Raw genomic sequence first — 24,872 nt, forward strand, 5'->3', positions numbered from 1 at the left:
GTAAGGGGACGAGAATGGAACCTTGGGGAACACCACACGTGACTGGGAGATGTATGTATGTATGTGTGTGTGTATGTGTGTATATATATATATATGTGTAAATATGTGTATGTGTGTGTGTATATATATATATATATATATATATATATATATATATATATATATATATATATATATATATATATATATATATATATATATATATATAAAATGTGTGTGTATATATAACGTCATACTAAGTGTATTTTTTTATTAATATATGTGTGTGTATATGTATGTATATATTTATATCAAAATACACTAAGAATGAAATTATATATATATATATATATATATGTATATGTATATATATATATGTATATTTACATACTCTGTGTATATCCCCTTTAACGACCGCTGATGTACTATGTACATCCGATAAAAAAAAAACAAACAAACAAAAAAAAAAAACATTAAGGAACACGGACTTACCTAGTACGACCGTGGCAAATAGGAGTGGTCGGGGGGACTGCCGCAGACCCCAGCAGCTCTCGCCCATTCACCATGATCACATAGCCGCAATAGGAGTCTAGGAGCTGCCAGCAGGGGGACTGTCTGAACTGTCAGACAGTCCCCCAGGCTGCTAAAAAAAAAATATATATATATATATATATATATATATATATATATATATATATATATATATATATATATATATGTATGTATATATATATGTATATATATATATATGTATATATATATATATATATGTGTGTGTGTGTGTATAATATATTATAAAATAATTAAAGCATTTTATAATATATTTATACATATTTATTTATTTTTCAATTCTTTATTTTATTTGTGCGTAAAGGAACAACAAGTGTGCAGAGCCACGACAGCAGCTGCAAGCATTTTCATATTATTGCAAAGTGTGGCAATTTAATACAGCACTTTTTGTTTTTTACTTGAAAATAACAAGTTATGAGGCGTCAGTAGTTTGTAGTACACATGCTAAGTTAAAGATTCATATGATAACGTTAATTACGTTTAAGCATCTGGTATGATATGTAACATTACATTTTCAAGAGGGGAGATGAGTATACTTATGGCAATATTACAACGTTATAGAAAATTGCAGTCTAAATGAATGTTTGCTACCGAAGTGATCGGCTAGATAGCCTGAGTTGCCTCTCTATGAGTGTTACATGTTGAGAAATAATAAAAATGAACGATTTTGAAACTAAAGTAAAACAAGCTTAAGTCATACAACTATTATTTGCTAAGCGAGGGGCGTTAGCTTTGAACATGAGAGGCGTCTAAGCGGTTCAGCCATTGAGCCATGGTTGAGCTCAGTAGTCTTCCGCTAAGTATGGCCTCCCTTTTATAATATGATAAAGATAAGATGGCCATGTCTGGCTACGAGATTATAACAAGGAGGGTCTAGTTCCGTACATCAAGCTTGTTATGCTCGTTAATTGTTGAGGACCAAGACAGCCAACTAAGCATGTTAGTATATACAAGTGTAATTGTAAATAAACACGCTATCCAATTTGAAGCTGAGGTGTAGCAGGGAAGTTTATGGTCCTTATTGCATGAGTGTGCCCTGTGTGGGGGACATTAAAGCTGTGTGGTGTAGTCACAGGTGTGGGGGGGGGATGAGCTCTGTCGTGATGGTGATCAGGGTAGCGAGCCAGTTAAGGTGGTGTCCCCATATTGTGTCTGGTCAGTGTGGGCTGCTTGTGGTTAGTGGGTAATCGCAATGCTGTTTGGGTGACTCCTTAGTCTTAGAGGCATTGAGGTAGTGGGAATATATATATTAGACATCACAGAATTGTGAGAAAAGGGAGAGGTGTGATCTATAGTTTGCCTTGGGAAACAGTCCATGACCGTATATGGACATCTGGTGCTCTTCTTGGTCGCTGACCCAGCTTTCAGGTCTCAGCTCCTGCCGGGTCCAAGCTAGCCAGGCTAGTCTCCCCATTCGCAGCCGTCAGCATAATACCCTGGGCTCTCATGAGATCCTCCAGCTCCCGATATGTGCCCGCTCTGTGTGTTGCACCTTTAAAGGTGAGCTGGATGGTGCGTGGTTGGCTCCACCTGTATTGGATGTCCCGGGTCCGGAGCACTTGCAAGAGGGGTCTCAGGGACCCTCGCCAGCTCAGTGTGTGTCTTGTTAGATCCGGAAAGACCAGCAGCGTCACTCCTTCAAGTTATCGGGGTCTTCCCCCGGACAGCCGCCAAAAGTGAGGACCTGTCCTGCAGGGATTGGAATCGGAGGATGAGGTCAGGTGTCATGTCCTGCGGGGCCCCTGCTGGCCTGTGGAGGCGGAACATGCCGTCCAGTTTCATGGCTTTGGCCTGTTTAGGTGGGAGGAAGGCTTCCATGAACCGCCGTATGAAATGAGGTAGGTCTGTAATCCCCTGTGATTCTGGTACTCCCCTTATTTTGAGGTTGCATCGCCTCCAGTGCTCTTCTAGTGCATTAATTCTGCTGTCTGTCTGCTGTAGTTTGTATTGTAGGTTTTCCAGACCTTGTTCTACCGCAGTCAGCCTGGTGGTGTGGTCGTTGTTGGAGATTTCTAACTGGGTGAGCTTCGAGATGTTGCTTTCGATCGCCTTTCTAAAATGGGCCATGTCTCCCTGTAGGTTTGCTTTAATTGTGGTGCAGTGACCGGTTCTCTGTCCCCCGCTATTGGGGGGGTAGGTCCTGTTTTTTTGCTGGAAGTGGCCCCTTCCCTCAGTCCTGGGGAGGATTTCTCAGAGCAGCACGATGAGCCCTCATCCAGGAGTGCCATTTTATCCCACACAGCCCTCTGCGAGCAGCGGAATAACTCGCCAATGTCATGGCTTATCGGTCGTTTGTCAGCCTTTGGTCGTTTGTTTTTGCGTCCTATGTTGTCAGGCGTATAACAGTGGAGTTTGATTCCCCCTATTTCTTCCGATGTTTCAAGTTTTAGGGCAATAGTTTGCAGAGCACGGGGAAAGTGCGACTGCTCTGGTTCGCTGCTTGGCTCCGCCCCCCCATATTATACATATTTAATGCATATATATGATTTCATTATAAGTGTATTTTGAGATATGATATAATGAAATCATATATATGCATAATATATTATAAAATGCTTTAAAGGACCACTATAGTGCCAGGAAAACATACTCGTTTTCCTGTCTCTATAGGGTCCTTGGGTCTCCCTCACCCTCGTGGCCACCCAGCACCGGGCTCCCTCGGTGGTGGGGACTCTCCTCCTCCTTTCCCGTCATCGGCTGAATGCGCATGAGCCGCACACGCATTCAGTCAGTCTCATAGTAAAGCATTCTCATTTCTGTCATCTTCTCACTGTGAAAATCACAGTCAGAAGCGCGTAAGCGCCTCTAGCGGCTGTCAATGAGTTTCTCTGAAACTATGTTTTCAGCTGCAGGGTTAAACCTAGATGGACCTGGCACCCAGACCACTTCATTAAGCAGAAGTGGTCTCGGTGCCAATTATAATATTTTATACATATATAGGAAATGATAGTGTGTGTGTGTATATATATGTATATGTATATATATATATAGCCCCTGCACTCCAACCATGCCAATAAAATTGAAAAAATACCGGGTGCTCTGGTAGCTGAATAATACAAAACAAGAAAAATACCGGCACTCAAGGGTTTTCATCAGATTAAGTCTTCATTTATTGAGAAGAAAGAGGATCGACGTTTCAGCTCCTCACAGGAGCTTTCATCAGGATTTCATCAGTCTTTCGGTACTTTCTTCCAATCTATGTATTCGTGACTTTTCTGAAGAGCTGAGGCTAAAATGTATTTCGTGCGGCGTTCGGTTAATTGTACTGCGATCTGAGCGGTACTTTCACAAAGTGTGCGCTCAGACCCCAGCTGTCTGCCGATCGGTCATTCGGTACAATGGCACGAATAAAGTACAAGTTACAGATTTTTGTGTGAAAAGCCGGTTCTGCTGTACAGAGGGATAATTCACTTGACAGGATATTCTCGTGGGAGTATCCCTCTCGTACAGGAGTGCATGGTGGGAGAAATGTCCTGTATGTTAAGTTCCCCATGTAGTCCTCTACTGTATAACCCCTGTAAAGTGATTAAGGAAACCCCTTGCATTGGGAGCCACATAAATACTGGAGCTTGTGAATAAAATCGTCAGTTGACTCCCAGAACTGTGTTTCGTCCGGTTACTGGGGGGATTTGGGATATTGCCTTACTTTTCAGCGTTTTCTTTGGATTACCTTCTTTTACCAGCGGAGATATTGGGATTTAATATTGCAGCTCCACTACAATACCCTAGTATTGCTGATTCCTTACTGTCAAACAGCAAGATTTGCTCGGGTAATCCGTTTTAAATTTATATATATATATATATCTGGCAATATAAATCAGGATTACAAGGACAGCTGTATATTTATTATTTATTATAAACAATGATTATGTGAAAGACATTTTGTTGCTGGATTGAGAGAAGACAAGTCTGGAATAAAGATATTTCTAAATCTAATCTATAAATCATGTTTTGAGATGCTTTTTTTTTTTTTTTGAGGCTTCCGAAGCTCTGCCTGTGTGCGGAGTGGGTCGAGGCACTCAGTGAAGATAAATTAATAAAAAAATAATAATAATTAAAAAATTACCTCCGAGGTAATCCTATTAATCCTATGTACTTACCCGATCGCCGCCATTCCCCCGCCGGCGATCGGTGGTCTTCTCCACTGGGGGGACTGTCTGAGCCCAGCCCAGACTTTCCCCCCCCCTCTGCAAATTAGCCGGATCCTGACGAAAGAACTGAAACGTTGATCTACTACTGGCAGATGCCTGACTAAAAGCTAAGTTTTTTCACAATATATTTCTTTGAAGTCCTTGGAGTGCTATCATTACTACATTTCTATATATAAAAAAAATATCATTACTACATTTCTATATATAAAAAAAATACACTTAGTATGACGTTATATACAAAAGAATATATATATATAGATATATAGATAGATATATAGATATAGATAGATAATCTCTTGTATATAACGTCATACTAAGTGTATTTTTTTTATTAATGTATACATAATATAAAATTTCGTGTATATATATATATATATATATATATATATATAACATGGGCTAGCACTCAGTCTTGTAGTTAAAAGGTAGAAAGCTTTATTGCGTTATTCCATAAAATCGACGTTACAGTCCACGTCCGGGGCTTTCCTCAGGATCAACAAACAACGTTGTTCACAAATCTGTCTAAATCTGTGTTAGTGAGCATTTCTCCTTTGCTGAGATAATCCATCCACCTCACAGGTGTGGCATATCAAGATGCTGATTAGACAGCATGAATATTCAGATATGTTCAGAGCCCACACATTTGATGACATAAAAAAATTGGCAGAGTCTTAAGTTACTTTGGCTGTTATTCCAGGTGGGCTTACATCTGTATTGCAGCCCCTAGATGTGTGTTTAAATAAACCTTTCAAAGACCGTGTGCGAAAGATGTGGCATGAATGGATGTCATCTGGTCAAGCCTGACTGACAAAAGTTCGAAATCTGATGAAGCCCGACCATTGGTAGCAAAGTGGGTTCGTGATGCATGGGAAGAGATCCCAGAGGACATGGTGCAACGCGCCTTCAAGAAATGTGGCATTAGTAATGCTATGGATGACAGTGAAGACAGCGCATTGTATGAGAATGACCGCAATGGTGGTGATGACTGCGAACTCAGTGATGATGACAATGTCTATGCTGATAACCTCACACCAGCTAAAGCTGAAGCTCTGTTTGGACATAGAGATGACGATGAGGAGGAATCCAGTTTTGAAGGATTTTAACTCTTGTGTTTTAGCTTGGTTGCTGATTCAGCTAAGGTTTTTGTACTTTTAAAGTTATTGTTGATACCATATTGTTTTTATTGACCCTCTTTTCTGCTTACAGAGCTAGCTTACTGTTTTTCTTTGAAATAAATATGCAAAAACCTTTAACCTGCTGATGCCTCAATTAATGTAATTTTATTGGTATCTACCGTATATACTCGAGTATAAGCCGAGTTTTTCAGCCCATTTTTTGGGCTGAAAAACCCCAACTCGGCTTATACTCGAGTCAAGGTCTGTATTATGGCAATTTACATTGCCATAATACAGACTGGGGGGAGAGGGGGGCTGGCAGAGCTGTAACTTACCTGTTCTGCAGCTCCTGTCAGCTCTCTCCTCCTCCGCGCCGTCCGTTCAGCACCTCGGTCAGCTCCCAGTGTAAATCTCGCGAGAGCCGCGGCTCTCGCGAGACTTACAGTGTGAGCTGATAGAAGGAGCTGCACGGACGGCGCAGAGGAGGAGAGAGCTGACAGGAGCTGCAGAACAGGTAAGTTACAGCTCTGCCAGCCCCCCTCTCCCCCCCACTGAACTGCCACTGGACCACCAGGGAAGGAGAGCCCCCCTCCCTGCCATGTATCAAGCAGGGAGGGGGGACGAAAAATAAATAAAAATATAAATAAAAAAATAATAATAAAAAAAAAAAATAATAAAAAAAAGGGGGTATAAGGACCACTATGGGAGGGAGGGGGTGGGATAAGTACCACTATGGGAGGGAGGGGGGGTATAAGGACCACTATGGGAGGGAGGGGGGGTATAAGGACCGCTATGGGAGGGAGGGGGGGTATAAGGACCGCTATGGGAGGGAGGGGGGTATAAGGACCGCTATGGGAGGGAGGGGGGGTATAAGGACCGCTATGGGAGGGAGGGGGGGTATAAGGACCGCTATGGGAGGGAGGGGGGGTATAAGGACCACTATGGGAGGGAGGGGGGGGGATAAGGACCACTATGGGAGGGAGGGGGGGATAAGGACCACTATGGGAGGGAGGGGGGATAAGGACCACTATGGGAGGGAGGGGGGATAAGGACCACTATGGGAGGGGAGGGGGGGATAAGGACCACTAGGGGAGGGGAGGGGGGGATAAGGACCACTAGGGGAGGGGAGGGGGAAGTAAGGACCACTAGGGGAGGGGAGGGGAGGGGGAAGTAAGGACCACTAGGGGAGGGGAGGGGAGGGGGAAGTAAGGACCACTAGGGGAGGGGAGGGGGAAGTAAGGACCACTAGGGGAGGGGAGGGGAGGGGGAAGTAAGGACCACTAGGGGAGGGGAGGGGGAAGTAAGGACCACTAGGGGAGGGGAGGGTAAGGACCACTAGGGGAGGGGAGGGTAAGGACCACTAGGGGAGGGGAGGGTAAGGACCACTAGGGGAGGGGGGTGAAGGAACACGGGGGTGGGGAGGTAAGGACCACTGAGGGAGGAGGAGGGGAGGTCAGGACATATGGGGGGGGGGGGCAAATATCCTTGCACCGGCCCTGCACACACTGCATTCATACACTGCATTCATACACACACTGCATTCATACACACACTGCACTCATACACACACACACTGCACTCACACACACTGCATTCATACACACACACACTGCACTCATACACACACACTGCACTCATACACACACACTGCACTCACACACACTGCATTCATACACACACACACACACTGCATTCATACACACGCTGCACTCATACACACACACGCTGCACTCATACGCACACACGCTGCACTCATACGCACACACTGCATTCTTTATACACACACTGTAAATAAATATTAAATTAATATATTTTTTTTAGGATCTAATTTTATTTAGAAATTTACCAGTAGCTGCTGCATTTCCCACCCTAGTCTTATACTCGAGTCAATAAGTTTTCCCAGTTTTTTTGGGAAAAATTAGGGGCCTCGGCTTATATTCGGGTCGGCTTATACTCGAGTATATACGGTATTTTTATTTTTGAAATTTACCGGTAACTGATGCATTTCCCACCCTAGGTTTATACTCGAGTCAATACGTTTTCCCAGTTTTTTGTTGAAAAATTAGGTGCCTTGTCTTATATTCGGGTCGGCTTATACTCTCGTGTATATACAGTAATTTTTTTTTTATTTTTTTTTTTCATACAGGTTTTATTATGGGAAAAGTCAGACCACGTGTGTCCCACTACTGCAAACATCCAGAGTTTGTGTTTTGCTGTCATTCCTGGGTACAATGATAACCCACATGTATACCTTTTGTCTTAATCCTGCCTATAATCCAACCATAACCCTACCTATAATTCTATTCCTAATCTCACCTTTCAAGGGATTCCTTCTGCTAAAGTCCTAGCTTACACAGTCCACAGGACTCGATTTCAGTAAGGCTTTTGGCACTGTTGCACATAGAAGGCTTATCAATAAACTGCAATCTTTGAGTTTGGATTCCAATATTGTTGAATGGGTAAGGCAGTGGCTGAGTGACAGGCAACAGAGGGTTGTAGTCAATGGAGTATATTCGAAGCTTGGGCTTGTCACCAGTGGGGTACCTCAGGGATCTGTACTTGGCCCCATTCTCTTTAATATTTTTATTAGTGATATTGCAGAAGGTCTTGATGGTAAGGTGTGTCTTTTTGCGGATGATACTAAGATATGTAACAGGGTTGATGTTCCAGGAGGGATAAGCCAAATGGCAAATGATTTAGGTAAACTAGAAAAATGGTCAGAGTTGTGGCAACTGACATTTAATGTGGATAAGTGCAAGATAATGCATCTTGTACGTAAAAACCCAAGGGCAGAGTACAGAATATTTGATAGAGTCCTAACCTCAACATCTGAGGAAAGGGATTTAGGGGTGATTATTTCTGAGGACTTAAAGGTAGGCAGACAATGTAATAGAGCAGCAGGAAATGCTAGCAGAATGCTTGGTTGTATAGGGAGAGGTATTGGCAGTAGAAAGAGGGAAGTGCTCATGCCATTGTACATAACACTGGTGAGACCTCACTTGGAGTACTGTACACAGTACTGGAGACCATATCTTCAGAAGGATATTGATACCTTAGAGAGAGTTCAAAGAAGGGCTACTAAACTGGTTCATGGATTGCAGGATAAAACTTACCAGGAAAGGTTAAAGGATCTTAACATGTATAGCTTGGAGGAAAGACGAGACAGGGGGGATATGCTAGAAACATTTAAATACATAAAGGGAATCAACACAGTAAAGGAGGAGACTATATTTAAAAGAAGAAAAACTACCACAACAAGAGAACATAGTCTTAAATTAGAGGGACAAAGGTTTAAAAATAATACCAGGAAGTATTACTTTACTGAGAGGGTAGTCGATGCATGGAATAGCCTTCCAGCTGAAGTGGTAGAGGTTAACACAGTAAAGGAGTTTAAGCATGCGTGGGATAGGCATAAGGCTATCCTAACTATAAGATAATGCCAGGGACTAATGAAAGTATTTAGAAAACTTGGCAGACTAGATGGGCCGAATGGTTCTTATCTGCCGTCACATTCTATGTTTCTATGACTCTAGAGCCCTCTGTACAGTGTAGTAGCAGCATGAGAGGGAGTGCCAACTGTCATGCTGCAGCACACAGAGATTGGTGCTGGGCAGCTGACAGAGCCCAGCACCGATCCTGTTGCAGGGCATAAGCAGGGAGGCCCTCTTGGGTCTCCCTGAAATTTGGGGAGACAGTACCAGGCTGGGGAGATTTAGAACATTCTTAAAATTACGGGTGTCATAGCCCTCCTGTCAGTCTGACAGAGTGGACCCTCAGGTAATCGCGGCAAGCCTTTGAATGAGTGGGCAACAATTACAACAGGAAAGTCTTCCCAGAAGAGTCGGTGGGACCTGTTATTGTTTTTTTTAATGCACTAGAGAAATTTCATACCAGGATGCCCTTCACACCCTGTCATTCTGGCTTTGTTTTAGATAACAACCTGGGCATCTTTATGGCTATTTTGAAAGATAACATGGCTTACAGTTCTTCCATTCAATGTGCGCACCCACCCTGTGTGTCCAGACAAGCTGATAAAACATATAGTTTCCCAACGGCATAGAAAGATTGTCCGGGAACAGCAAAACACAGTAAATACAGATTGTGCCAGAATTCACAAAGATATGAAGAAAAATTGAGTTATCTGCCAAGTCATTGAGATGTTCCTGAGAACAGCTGGCTTACTGCAGCTTCCCAGATGATGGTATAATGTTTTTGCTATTTTTGAAAGAAAGTCTTGCTTTAATGCTCGGGACAAACACTGCTCTTTTTATTAGCACTTATTTAGAACTGATTACTGTATTTCCCCCATAATTAAAAGGTGAAAGAAAAAAACATAATAAGAGAAATCCTATCCATCTCATTAATTTGTAAACTCCCCATTCATCCCTTCATTGTACTCTTACTTTTCTTCCCTTTTTCAATCAACACGTGTGGAAGGCAAGGTCAATGTAAATCAGTTGGGTGGGGGGATGAGGTCAGTCCCGCCCCCCACAGTCCCAGGGGGCCCGCCTGCAGCTGCAACCGTGGGCCACCTGCATGCCTTTTTGGGCCAGTGCATAGCCGCACCAGCCCAGGTCTGTGGTTCCCGGGTGTCTGGCAGAAGGGGAGAGCTATGCTGCTCTCCTCCTGCCTGTGTGTAGCGTGGCCGAGCGGTCTGACAGGAAGTGCTCACTATGAGAGCACTTCCTGTCAGACCGGGAACCGCTGTGAGACATGCTGGTACCAGAGGGGCAGGGGAGAAAGAGGAAGGAATTGGACACAGAAAGTGGTGGGGGAGAGAGGGAGGGTATGGGATGCATGGAGGGGGCAGGAGAGGGAAGAATGTGAAACATGGAGAGGAGTGGGGAGAAAGGGCGGTATGGGACACATGGAGGTGCTAGGGGGGTAGATGTAATGGGAAATGTGAGTGGGGAGGGAATGGGACACATGGAGGGGCTGAGGTAATGAGACACATGGGAGGAGGGACCCCAGGGCAAAGGCAAGTTTCTAGTTACGCCTCTGGATGAGGTATAACTGTTACATATTTGATATTGGTTTTCAAACACTTACTATTAGAAATAGTTTTTTTTTTTTTTTTTATTATATATTCTTGATTCTTTTTTTTTTTTTGGTTAAATGGTTGGGACCATAAGAAACTAAAATATATTACTAAGTATTGTGTTAGCCGGAACAGATGTTTTATGGTTTCCAGCCTTCATGTGCTTTTATGTTCTATATTTAAAGAGGCAAGAATAGCACATTTTAGCTTTGAAAAAAATATGTTCTTACAACACAAAATCTTGTCAGGCTGTGCCACAGGGAAATTAGCGAACTAAAAGATGCCGGGTGTTTTTATTTTTTTATTTGTATTTTTTTATTTTTTTTAATTCTTCAGTTACATGCATTCAAGTGATACAGTATTATTCAATCATTACAGTGTTTGCATGAGCCCATGATTTTATCAAATTTATTATTGGCATTTATATAGTGCCATCTTATTTTGCATTGCTACAGTGATAAATGTAATTACTGCAACCTAAGTCACTTTTATTTCCTGTGTGTCTGCTTGTAGATCAGAAGTTAATAACAAATATAAGTGGAAAGAGGTACACAAATTTAAAATAAAACCCCAAAACAAAAGTCCATGTTTTTTTTTTTTGTTTTTTTTTTGGTGCATTTCAACCTTGGTTTTTTTTTTGTTTGTTTTTTTAACATTTCTTCTCTCTCGCAGATGACATTCAAACGTTACATATATTTTAATGCCTTCTGCACAGTATTTAAAATTTTTCATTTATTGCAATGGATTTGTGACCTCTCTTTTTCTGCAGATCTATTCTGGGGCAATACTAGCACTTCTAAAAGCCCTGCAAAATTTGCTGGTCCTGCCAAGAACTGCAGGTCATGAATTATTGACCTGTGAATATGAATGTTTAAAGATCATATAAAACGTCTGTTTCCCTCAATTGTTTTGTTTTTGTAACAAGTAGGGCAGCAGTGTTTATATAACTCAATGACACAAATTTTCTTACTCATTTGGTTTATTATGATGATTTTATTAAACCAGCTTTGTCATCTGAAACTTAGTTTAATTAAATCGCAAAAAACAGTAACATTTCCACAAGAGAGCTTTGTCATGTTTAGAATTTTATATCAGCTGACTCTAATCAACTAATCTCTAAGGTACCTTATAAAAATGTGGTTTGGAAGTGTCCGTGCTCAGTTGCATGGCATTCTTGGAGTCTTGTGAAAACACGTTGTTCCAGAGCTGCTCTGCTGAATAGGGATTCATTTGATGAAATCCAATTTGGAATATGCATATGATAAGTAAATGTATATTTAGGGTTCAAATTCTCTTCTTGCCCACTCATGAGCTACTCAGTGTAGCAGTGAAAAAGGTGTCTGAAGCACCTTTGTCTTCATTCACTTGACTCCATTGAATCCCCCCACCCCTGAGAAGAATGGATTTTGTTCAGAATAAAGGGGATGATGAGAATTTTATTTGTATTGTGCAGTCAGTTTGAAAAGTGACATCAATGTATATTTGTACATTCTTGTTTTGTTATTAAATCCTTTGTGCAACATTTTTGGTTGGATGGCTGCCTACTGCCCCTTAGGTTATGTAATAAATCACTAGTGACCACCTTTTTCAGAAATACTAGTGGCTTTTTATTTAATTTTTACATATGTTTGAGAGGAGGGGGCATTTTCCTTGCCAACATCTGACAGTGTCCTCTCCACCAAGATTATCCCTCCCATATCATTGTCCACTCCACCCAAATTCAAATATTTTGCCTCTGCATTATGTGCGATGACAATGTTGATAGATCCCTGCATTCACACGCAGTGACATGTCGCATATAGATCATGCTGATAGACCCATGCAGGGACATGCCACACATAACTTGCTCATGTACTACTTGTCTGTGTAGATTGTACGTCCTCCACTAATTGTACAGTGCTGCGGATTCTGTTACCTTATAAATACCAGTAATAAAAAAATTATATATATATATATATATATATATATATATATATATATATATATACCCCCTTCTTTCACATGCGATGACATTCCCTATATGACCCTTGCAAAAACCATTTCTGCATTCATCTGCAGAGCTTTGCTTATGCTTTTTTAAGGGAAAAGTACATTTTAGTCATTGCTTATAGAATTGAACTTGCAATTTTGAGTCCTGCTATATTAGGATATCAGAAAGGTAGCTTTACTAGCTGCCTTAAAGGGACTCTCCAGTGCCAGGAGAACAATCCGTTTTCCTGGCACTGCAGGTCCCCTCTCCCTCCCACGTCCCATGTCCGGTTGCTGAAGGGGTGAAAATCCCTTCAGTGACTTACCTGAGACCCTCAGCGGTGGTTTTCGGGTCGCCGCCGCTCCTCCTCTTCATTACGTCAGCCGACGGGGGAGACTGATCCTGCCCGCCGGCTGAGGAGACCTAATGCGCCACTAGAGGAGGAGTTAACCCTGCAAGGTAATTATTGCAGCTTGTGAAAACTGCAATAGTTGCAGGGTTAAGGGTAGTGGGAGTTGGCACCCAGACCACTCCAACGGGCAGAAGTGGTCTGGGTGCCTGGAGTGTCCCTTTAATGTACACAGAAGTTTTGTTTGTTTTTTGCATGTTTATCTAGGTTTTTTTTTTTTTTTTTTATTGCTTTCAGTTCTGGAGCTATAGCATAGTACCTAGAAGTACCAGGTTGTCATAGCTTTTAGAAATATTAATCCTAATATTATATATCTATTTATTTTTTGTCTCTTTCATTTCAGAAAAGAAAGCATTAGTACCCAAGAAGGAAAAGGCTAAGCAAAGACGGGAGCAATGGCTGCAGAGTAAGAATTTTGCTCCTAATAATCAATTATTTTCTCATATGTTGTAAAATCTCTTTAAACTCAGAAACCAAGGAAAAGTGTATTTTATAGTGGTACTGGAAGTATTAAAAGAGTATCTTAATCCTCTTGGTTTTATTCAAACAATGCACGGAAGTCCTGTTATGATATCCTTCATTATTATTCTAAAACAGTAACAGAGTTGGTAAACAACTAGAGATAATGAGTGTGGTTTTCTCGCAAACAGTAAAGTGTTAATGGAGTCTTTGATAAGTAATGGCGTCTGTGCAGCTATCACGTTTGCTAACTGTTAAATTGAATAAAAAATGTTTTCTCTATAGGGGGAGCCATAATTTTAAAATGTCCAAGTGTTATGTACCTTAAATTTACAGTATATATGTGTTTATCACAGATATTATTTGTTTAAAAATGTTTAACCAGGATGGATACATTGATATTTCTCCAGTTTTCATGTCATGGGTTCACAAAACATTGCATTGATACAATAAGGTACAATAAAATACAAAAACAATATTAATACACAATATATACAAAATGTAACATAGAACAGGTAAGAAATATATAATCAACCATGACTGGTGCAGACATTTCTTAAACACACGGCCGGAAAGAGGAAAGGTGCGTCTGGATTCCAGCGACAGTCAATTTAGTTCTTTTAACATGTCACAATGGTGGGTCCTGTAATTACATTGTAGCACAAAGCAGCATAGATAAATATAATATATAGAAAGAGGGAGAGAGAATACTATGTACTATGACATTGTAAAATGAGGCTACTTCAGTGGAAAAATCCCTCTCCCCATCCCTACATTTGCACAGTTCCTGATTCTCCATAGATGTTTGTGGTGACCAGTAACTTTCAGGCCTGGTTAGAAGGCTAGAATTTGAAATTGTGAGCGGAGTGCACATATAAAATATTTGCTTTTACTAATGATAAAGGAAAATGAATTGCTGTTTCCAATTTTTGTCTTCTGCAATACTGTGATATTTGTTTACAGTGAATTTGTGTACAGTATACAGATAATCTTTTAAAGCAGCTTTGTCACCTTATGGGTCTTTGCATATTTTGCAAAGACCTCTGACTGTGTCTGCTCTGTTTCCATTGTAGGGTGCATGGGAAGGTAGTGTTTATTTTTTTTTGTGTGTAATTCTTTATTTTAGACCTGCAGCTTAAGAATAACATTGATATGAGTTGGTGTCCCATCACTCACCATGTTAGGTAACCTTCAAAGAGGTATCACTGGCTGTCATACAGTAAACTAAAGCATGAAAGTGGGTAACTGCATTCTGTCGGTTAGATACTGAAAACATGAAAATACGACCATTGCTAGCCTAATAGTCTGTTAATTCTAAAGTGGCAATTGTAGTTTCAGATATGGGACATATGCAATAGAAACCACTAACCTAAATCACTAAAGAATAGCTAAAGCCACATTAAGAGTGCGAAGTCCGCTCTGTGTAATACAACATATACGAAACAAACTCATACAGTAAACATTAACAGATCGTAGTGAAAAGACTACATTTTTTTTTGTTTGTTAGTAAGATAGTAAGTGCACGGTATGCTTAAATCTCAAGATGGTTAGGAATGAAAGCGTGAACTCTGCTCCGGCTGAGAACATAAACATAAAATTAAAGTTGGAAATAGCCTATACTGTAAGGGCTGAATAATGCTTTAGCCAACATTAGTAGAATTAAGTGTGCTGCTATAAGACCTCTGAAGCAATTCACTACTAACCACTAACCTTTAGATTTAGGCCTTGTAGAGATTAGAAATCTGTATGTTGCACTCGATGGAGGCATGAAAAGTACTGCAGTAACCAGAGTTGCATTTACGCCATTGCAGTACTTGAAAGGGTAAGTGTCTGTTGATCATGAACTTAAGGTTAGTATAGTTAATATGACCCCTTGTCTGCGCCTTTTGCAGTATCACTATTTTGTATTCTACGCGGGTGAATTGTGCCACCACATTCCGGAAAGAGTCCACCAGGGCCACAATGGCCCTGTGTATTCTGTATACCCCATCCACCTCACTGCCAGTGAGTCCACAAGACCCTGCTGCACAAGTCTTTTTGTGCAATACTATCTGGTATTCCCCTGATCCTCACGTTTCTTTTTCTCTGCTGGAGTAGAAGGGACTCCTCCCGACAAATCCAGGATCTTACTCTGCTGGTCGGGTGGAAACAAAGAAGGTGGCTGGTGCGGATGCTAGGCAGATTCCAGGGTAAGTATGCGCTGGGATAGTTTTCTCACCTCTTGTTGGAGGCCTTCCAAATCAGCTTGGAACATCTGCTTAAATTCCCGGAACAACTGATGGGGTAGTATCATCATTCGAACCTTTTGTTCTGTAGGAGAAGGTCTTCAGGTTTGATACAGGCTACCCTTCCTCGTAGTCATCTGAGCATTCTGATTCGGTGCGTTCCTCGGCCACCATCTTCAGTAAAATCCGCGAGGGCCTTCGTATCAGGAAGGACTCCATAGCAGCAAGTTTAGCAGGCTGATTTGGAGCATTTTTATTGTCTCCAGCCCATAGTGAATCGTGGGAGCCTCAAGTACTATGTGTCCTGCTAGCTCAGTCGGATCCGCCCCCGGGAAGGTAGTTTTAACTTACCGAACATGTCCCTAGCGACAGCCGTTATTTCCTTCTGCGAGGTGCTCTTTAAATCTTGACCCTTAATCTTCCAGGAGCTGATGTCTTTGCTGTACTCTTGCGCATGCACATGGATCCTCCATAGAAAGAGCTTTTTCCCCCTGTCACTAGTGAGGGCTGAGGGCTTGACAAAGATTAAAACTAATCTGCCACTGTTTAGTATTTCATAAAAAAATAATCCCTGAAATTCCAATATAATCCAGATACAATAGAAAAGTTGGGATTACTTGAGGGGCACTTCTGTCAACTTTTGGCAATCCCCGCAGCTGTCACAAATGATGGCTGTGGGATTCAGGTATTGTCTATGGCGTATACTGCCATCTCACATTAACAAGAGTACAGAACTAAAGTGACTCTAGGGAGCTGAAGCGCCAGGAGCCAAAGAGGACCTGTATTATGAACATGGCAGCTGCTGCGAGGGACAGCCGGAGATATGTAAAACTCACTTCCCTTGTGTGATGGTAGTAAACTGTATAGTAGAATAATCACAATAATCCACAGGAATAAATATCGCTGATATCGCCAAATAATCCACACATGAGCCAAAGCTTAATGCTGGAACAAGACTGATTTACTGGAAGCAACAGGCATTCAATTTATACAATAAGACTCCTCCTCTGGGCCAGGCTAGATAATTGAGTTTCAGCAACATACTAAACTCAATTATCTGCTGGCCAGAAACATTACGATTTTCAACATTTTTAGAAAAATACTTTCTGCATAACATTGAAATATATATATATATATACCACATCCCTGGGTAGCTGAGGATACTAGGAGTCACATATCCAAATTTCACGAAAATCCGTTCGGTTATTTCCGCGTCGCATCGTGTGTAAGTTTGACCGGCTCGCCATGTGGTGGTATCCGATTTAGAGTTCCATGAAATTAGTAGCAAGACCCGGTCTCCGTTCGCGCATAATTACACGAAAACCTACCACAGCTATGTTGCAGCTTGTTACATGAGAATGCTCCCCCCGTTCGGTAGATTAAAACTCCCGAATGCCGGTTTGATACTTTGAGTGGAAAGGAGTCAGCCGGGACTTCCATAATGACCGGACGTTCGTGTGATTGCCATGCCGAAAACAGCTCCAGGCAATCCACGAGTAAGTCCCGCTGACCGCATTCGGGAGATTTAAGATGGCCGTCATCCTTTGTTCTCGCCACGTGATCGTATGCCAAATGGCGGCCACCTAGGAGCACTCAATTAAGTTGCGTTTTTTCGTGTGATTACTCGGTGTTCCAAATTCTTATTGCTACCCAGGGTGGTCTCCGTTCGGTAGAACTAATGCATTTCCCGAACACATAGTTAAAACGAAACGTTCAAAAGTAGTTAAACAGCAGGGAGAGGACATAACCGAATGAACACCGGTGAATACAGGAAAATCCTTTACACCTTGCTACCCCGTGGTCACTAGACCCCCACTGGATCCGTCTGTTTCGGGGGTCTTTGAGAAATATGCAAAAAATGACAGATCCACTTTAACAGCTGTAGTCCAGAAAATAAAAAATACAAAAGACAAAGTAGTGTCTTATTTCTTTTCACTGAAATTCCAACACCATCTTGTCCAGGACATACTTGGAAAATAGATAAATCTCAATGTATCCTTCCTGGTAAGATATTTTATAAATCCTTTTTTTTTTCTTTTTTTTTAGGGGTAGAGGGGGAAAAGAAACTGAATTTTAGCTAATACAAGCTCCTGGTATTTTCAGTTCTCTGTCAAAGGTTGGAAGTTGGGAATTGTGCCTGTCAGACCCCAGGTAATAGGTCCAACAGTTCTAAAGACATTTTACAATTTTCAGTGGGAGAGGGCAGGGCATTCCTGGCACCATAACCGCTACATTGTGCTGTAGTTGTTATGGTGCTTGTAGTATCCCTTTGAAGAGCCTATGCCATTAATGATTAGCTTACTTGACGTGCTAGTGGTCAATGGTAGTGTATTCCTTGTCAGAGCAGGACCTCTAAAAATCTGATTTTTATGATGAACTATACTAATATTGGTCCATAATGGGTTAAAAGCATAATTCTTACATTGACATATTTTAATAGTCTATGTTTAAATGCAGGATCAGTTCATGCCATAAGCGTGGGTACAGAGCACTCTGTAATTTTAAAATGCAACCAGTTTATTAAGTCCCTACAGCAACATTTCACTTCTATTTAGCAACATTTATCAAGGGCTAATTATTTGCAGTAAGGGTATAAGTCCCCTGTGAAAGTTCTTATCCAAATATAAACATCAATTTCAAGATTGCATGAATTGGTTGATTGATTTTACACTTTGGAGTGCCCCATTCCCACGATTATCTACGGGTTAGATTGTTTGGAAACATGCAAACAAGATGCAATAAGCTATATATGGTACCATTAAAGTAAAAGTAAATGAAGGCAATTCTAAATATAGCATCTCTTATCTCTGAATTCTTTGTCAGATCAAATAGTATTTCAGCAATAACCATTAACTATTTCGGTGTATCTAATGGAATTATTGTGTTCTACAAGTTTAAGGCTGCCTATAACTCTTTGCATTGCTATCTTCATATTCCATTCTTCTGATGTCATGCATTTGTCCTTTGGTAGTCTTGACCCATCCTACTGCATGTAGACCCCCCCCCCCATTGCAAGTAGTCTAACGGTAGTTGGAACGTTTTTTCTACTTACCTGGGGTCTGCTGGGTGCCGCTTCCCCACTTCTCTACCTGGCCAGGGAGCTCTTGCTTAGGAGACTTCTGTTGGCTCTCCCGAGTTAAACCTTGCAGTGAAGGACTTACTTATGACAGAGAGCTTCTGGCTCACATAGTAAAGAGGGAGGGGGGACAAAAAAAATAATAAAACATAAATATTAAAATGTAAATTAAAAAATGCCCCCCCCCCCTCTCCCATTTTACACAAATTACATCCCTTCAGAAACACACACACTCTGCATTCATTATATACATACACTATACACACACACACACACTGCATTAATTATATACATATACTATACACACACACTGCATTAATTATATACATACACTATACAAACACACACACTGCATTAATTATATACACACACTATACAAACACACACACTGCATTAATTATATACACACACTATACAAACACACACTGCATTAATTATATACATACACTATACAAACACACACACTGCATTAATTATATATACACACACTATACAAACACACACACTGCATTAATTATATATACACACACTATACAAACACACACACTGCATTAATTATATATACACACACTATACAAACACACACACTGCATTAATTATATATACACACACTATACAAACACACACACTGCATTAATTATATATACACACACTATACAAACACACACACTGCATTAATTATATACACACACTATACAAACACACACACTGCATTAATTATATACACACACTATACAAACACACACACTGCATTAATTATATACACACACTATACAAACACACACACTGCATTAATTATATACACACACTATACAAACACACACACTGCATTCATTATATACACACACTATACAAACACACACACTGCATTAATTATATACACACACTATACAAACACACACACTGCATTAATTATATACACACACTATACAAACACACACACTGCATTAATTATATACACACACTATACAAACACACACACTGCATTCATTATATACACACACTATACAAACACACACACTGCATTCATTATATACACACACTATACAAACACACACACTGCATTCATTATATACACACACTATACAAACACACACACTGCATTCATTATATACACACACTATACAAACACACACACTGCATTCATTATATACACACACTATACAAACACACACACTGCATTCATTATATACACACACTGCATTCATTATATACATGCACTATACAAACACACTGCATTCATTATATACATGCACTATACAAACACACTGCATTCATTATATACACACACTGCATTCATTATACCCTGTTCCAAATTATTATGAAAATTATATTTTTCTCATTTACCTAAATAATTGATGTAAATAACAGTCAGCATAATTCTCATGTTATCAACTATTAAGAGTACAATTCAAATTTTATTGAACAAACCTCCTAATAACAGTTTTTTTTTTTAAACATAAAAAACAATGCACTGTTCCAAATTATTACGCACAGTAAGTTTCAAAACACTTTATAGGTTGTAAAGAACTGAAAATTGTCATTTGTTGTGTTTGCAGCATATGTACTGAAATCAAAAGCTATTTCAATCAAACTTATAACAACATTTTAACAGGTCACGTTACATTTCAACATAGGACCCCTTATTTGATAGCAGCTTCACAAGTCTTGCATCCATTGAACTTGTGAGTTTTTGGACAGTTTCTGCTTGAATTTGTTTGCAAGATTTCAGAATAGCCTCCCATAGCTGCTGTTTGGATTGTGACAGAGTCTATGGGAGGGTAATAGAAGGAAGGTATCTAGGACCCATAATCCTCCATAGTCTATACTCATTCACCTGCCCAATTAGCAACTGCTGATGCTTTAATTAGCAGGTCTCAGAGCAGAAAGAGTGAGATACAATCTGACCTGCAGAGAGAGAGCAGGTCTGTGCAGAGCAGCATCTAAACAATGTGCTAAAGGTTGGTGAAACCAATGCTTATTTTTGATTTGTGTAGTTTATTACCCTGGTGAGTAAGGGACATTTCTTTTTGAACAAACTGATTGCTGTATGGATTTTGTGTACGCTATAAATAAACCACACCACTTTTGCACCAGAGACTGTTGTTCTATGCCTGTTACCCTAGAGGACTGTGTTGCTTTGCCCATAAAGGTCACAAGATGGTGGAGGATGCGGGCATTTAAAGCACATTTATACGGTCTGTGGGTATAGAGGCCTAAGGTACTGCGACTCTGCAAACTGAGACTGGTTGTTTGAAACAGAGGCCTGCAGGTGTGGTGTGTGGTATTTACCAAGTGGCTGAAAAAACAACAACAAGCAAGATGGAAGAGTTGGTAAAAGCCTTGGTACAGGCCACTACTACCCAGCAAGACACAAACCGTGTAACAGCGGCGCAGATCAGTAGCCTCATGGAGACACAGCGACAGGCTGTTGCGGTCCAACAGGAGACAAACCGCTTATTGGCCACACAAATAGACTGCATTATGGAAACTCAGCGGGAAAACAGAGACAAACTAACAAGTGCTTTGCAACAAACCATGCTGTCAAGTGTAACTACCCCTACTATGGATAGGGGGCGCCGGATTAGTGTTACTGACTTTTTACATAAAGTGAGTGAGGTTGATGATATGGAGGCTTACCTGACAACCTTTGAAAGGATTGCTACCCAAGAAGGATGGCCTCCAGGTCAGTGGGCAGGATTATTAGCCCCTTGCCTCAGTGGAGAATCACAGAAAGTGTATGATGATTTGCCTCTCAGCCAAGCACAAGACTATGACCGATTGAAAGCGGAAATACTAACACGGCTTGGAGTTACGCCTGCAGTGCGAGCCCAAAGATATAATGCTTGGGTTTATGATACCGAGAAACCTACTAGGTCACAAATGTATGACCTCTTGAGACTTGCCCAGAAGTGGCTACAGCCAGAAATCAACTCTGCTGCAGTAATCATTGAAAAGGTGGTTATGGATCGCTTCCTCAGGAGTCTGCCGATAGCGCTACGGAAATGGGTCAGTCAAGCGGATCCAAAGGACCCTGAATAAATGATGAACTTGACAGAGAGATACCGGTTTGCTAATGAAACTCAGAGTAAAGAACCTTACCTCAACGCCAAATTGCAAGGTAACCGGATACCTTCAAAGAAGTCTGGTGGGTTTAAAGAAACCGATGGGGAAAAAAGATTATGTACAGACCCATAGACAGACTGACTACCTGGAAAATTGGGTACCCAGGTTCCCAACCCGGCCACAAGGCCAGACTGAGAAAGAGAGAAAGTGTTATAGATGTCAGGAGATTGGACATATTGCACGTAACTGTCCACAGACTGATGAACCTATGGAATGTAATTTGGGGAGGGGGGAGAAACATGGTGCAATGTTGGTATACACACAAATGTCTGCTTTAACAAGTACTGGTGGTATTAATCATGTCAAATCTGTAAATATGGAGCATAGAGCTGGTAAAGACCAGGGGAATGCAGATGGTTTATCCAGAGTCCATTGTTCGTTGTCAAAGGTCACTACGACCGATGGGTCTAAGCTGGCGCGGGGGGGGGGGGGGATATGTGACAGAGTCTATGGGAGGGTAATAGAAGGAAGGTATCTAGGACCCAGAATCCTCCATAGTCTATGTAACGGAACCGCTGGCACCCCGACCGGGTACCCTCCGCTGACGGATGCTCCTAGTGCTTTCCGAGGTCTCCAAGCACTCCACCAGACACCATAACCACTGTAGACTCCCACGAACCGCCGCAGCTTGGTTGGGGTCTCGCCACGCTACCCACTCTGGACCCAGGACCAGGGTCTAGCTTCCAGTAGATGGACCTCTCCGAATTCCAGAGAGCAGGCACAGGAACAACTCTTAGCAGAGCTCAGCGATAATACCCTGGGGAGTATAGTGATTATAGCAATCCCCAGAGTGTAGTTCTCCAATCCCCCAAACATGAGCCGAAACTTCATGAAGGTACAAGATGATCTGAGGTGCTAGCACACCCAGTCTGCTTTTATTTCCATCTTACACATAAAAGACCGCCCACAGGGGCGGGGTAAAACAGCCAATAGCATAACGGTTACAACCCACAAGTTCCCTCCCCTCAGATAACCAGTTAACATAATTATTACAGCCAGGGAAAATGCAGTTTTTATACATGTGCTATAACTTTAAAACCGTACATCCAATCTTCCCAAAAACCACATATTTAGAATCAGCACACTTTAAACATACACCCTTCCAAAATTCAGCCAAATCCCTCCAGCGGATCAAAAGTTAGCTGGAGGTCCCTTTATGACCGACCGCAAGCACAATTTCCTGCCCAAAACAGTTCCATAGATTTGGGCTGTGCGGCCGGTCAATTTCATGCGAAAAAACGACTAAGTCCCATTTCGAACGGGACTTAGTCTCTGGAGCTGCAAGTTCCGTATGGGAGAAGGTAAGGGTCAGCGGTGTTCGGTAAAATGTGTAGCCGATTTTAGTTCCACAGAATCTTTAGCATACACCGCTGACCGCATTCGACTGAACAAAGATGGCCGCCGCCACGTGCAATTAACCGGCAGTAACCTCACAGCCTGGGAGGTAAATTGCCTGCACACTTTATCTTCTGGGTGGTCCGCCTGTGTGGTACTTGGTTCAGTAAGCCCTATTTACTGAACCAAGTGTGGGAAAGCCAGGAACAAGTTATTTTACAGGTCTGGTGACATAGTCTTAAAGGGGCATTGTTCAGCAAAGTCACAATATGTCCCCAGACGGTTCTTAAAGGGCCATACACACACAATAAAAGTTCATACTTTTCAGGGGCCATAGTCTTAAAGGGTATTGTTACCCAAAGTCTCAATATGTCCCCAGACAGTTCTTAAAGGGCCAGCAGCAGTACAATAAAATACCATTCACTGTGCTTAAAGGGCCAGCAGTCGCACAATAAAATACAATATGCCCAAATATAGTTCTCTAAACGTACCAATTTTCAAGGGGCCATAGTCAGCAGGTAGGAGGCGGGCAAACAGGCTTCTCCAATGCCCAGTGGCGAGGTTGGTTTCGTCACAGTCTATACTCATTCACCTGCCCAATTAGCAACTGCTGATGCTTTAATTAGCAGGTATCAGAGCAGAAAGAGTGAGATACAATCTGACCTGCAGAGAGAGAGCAGGTCTGTGCAGAGCAGCATCTAAACAATGTGCTAAAGGTTGGTGAAACCAATGCTTATTTTTGATTTGTGTAGTTTATTACCCTGGTGAGTAAGGGACATTTCTTTATGTTTAGTTAGTGCTCAAATTTGAGCTAGGATTTATTTTGTAGATTTTCCTTTCTGTTGTGCTGCAGTTTTTGAACAAACTGATTGCTGTATGGATTTTGTGCACGCTATAAATAAACCACACCATTTTTGCACCAGAGACTGTTGTTCTATGCCTGTTACCCTAGAGGACTGTGTTGCTTTGCCCATAAAGGTCACAGGATGTAAACTGCATCCCACCCTCATAGATCTTTTGCTTGAGGATGCTCCAAAGGTTCTCAATAGGATTGAGGTCAGGGGAGGATGGAGGCCACACCATGACTTTCTCTCATTTTATCCCCATAGCAGCCATTGATGCAGAGGTATTCTTTACAGCATGAGTTGGTGCATTGTCATGCATGAAGATGATTTTATTACGGAAAGCATAGTTCTTCCTTCTGTACCAGGGAAGAAAGTGGTAAGTCAGAAACTCCACGTACTTTGCAGAGGTCATCTTTACACCTTTTGGGGAGCCTAAAGGGGCCGACCAGCTCTCTTCCCATGATTCCGGTCCAAAACATGACTCCCCCACCGCCTTGCTGACGTTGCAGCCTTGTTGCAACCGGGTGGCTGTCCACCAACCATCCACTACTCCATCCATCTGGACCATCCAGGGT

At 41.5% G+C, this 24,872-nt stretch overlaps 1 protein-coding gene across 1 annotated transcript in view; it reads left to right on the plus strand.

Annotated features, from left to right (window-relative positions):
• Window positions 1-24,872, plus strand: part of SLX9 (SLX9 ribosome biogenesis factor) — a 142,816-nt gene that overhangs the window by 72,633 nt on the left and 45,311 nt on the right. Inside the window, exon 3 of the mRNA XM_063429921.1 lies at window positions 13,575-13,637. Coding sequence (XP_063285991.1) covers window positions 13,575-13,637 — 63 coding nt within the window. The remainder of the gene's footprint in view (window positions 1-13,574; window positions 13,638-24,872) is intronic.

Source organism: Pelobates fuscus, chromosome 8, assembly GCF_036172605.1.
Source record: "Pelobates fuscus isolate aPelFus1 chromosome 8, aPelFus1.pri, whole genome shotgun sequence".
NCBI classification, from domain to species: domain Eukaryota; kingdom Metazoa; phylum Chordata; class Amphibia; order Anura; family Pelobatidae; genus Pelobates; species Pelobates fuscus.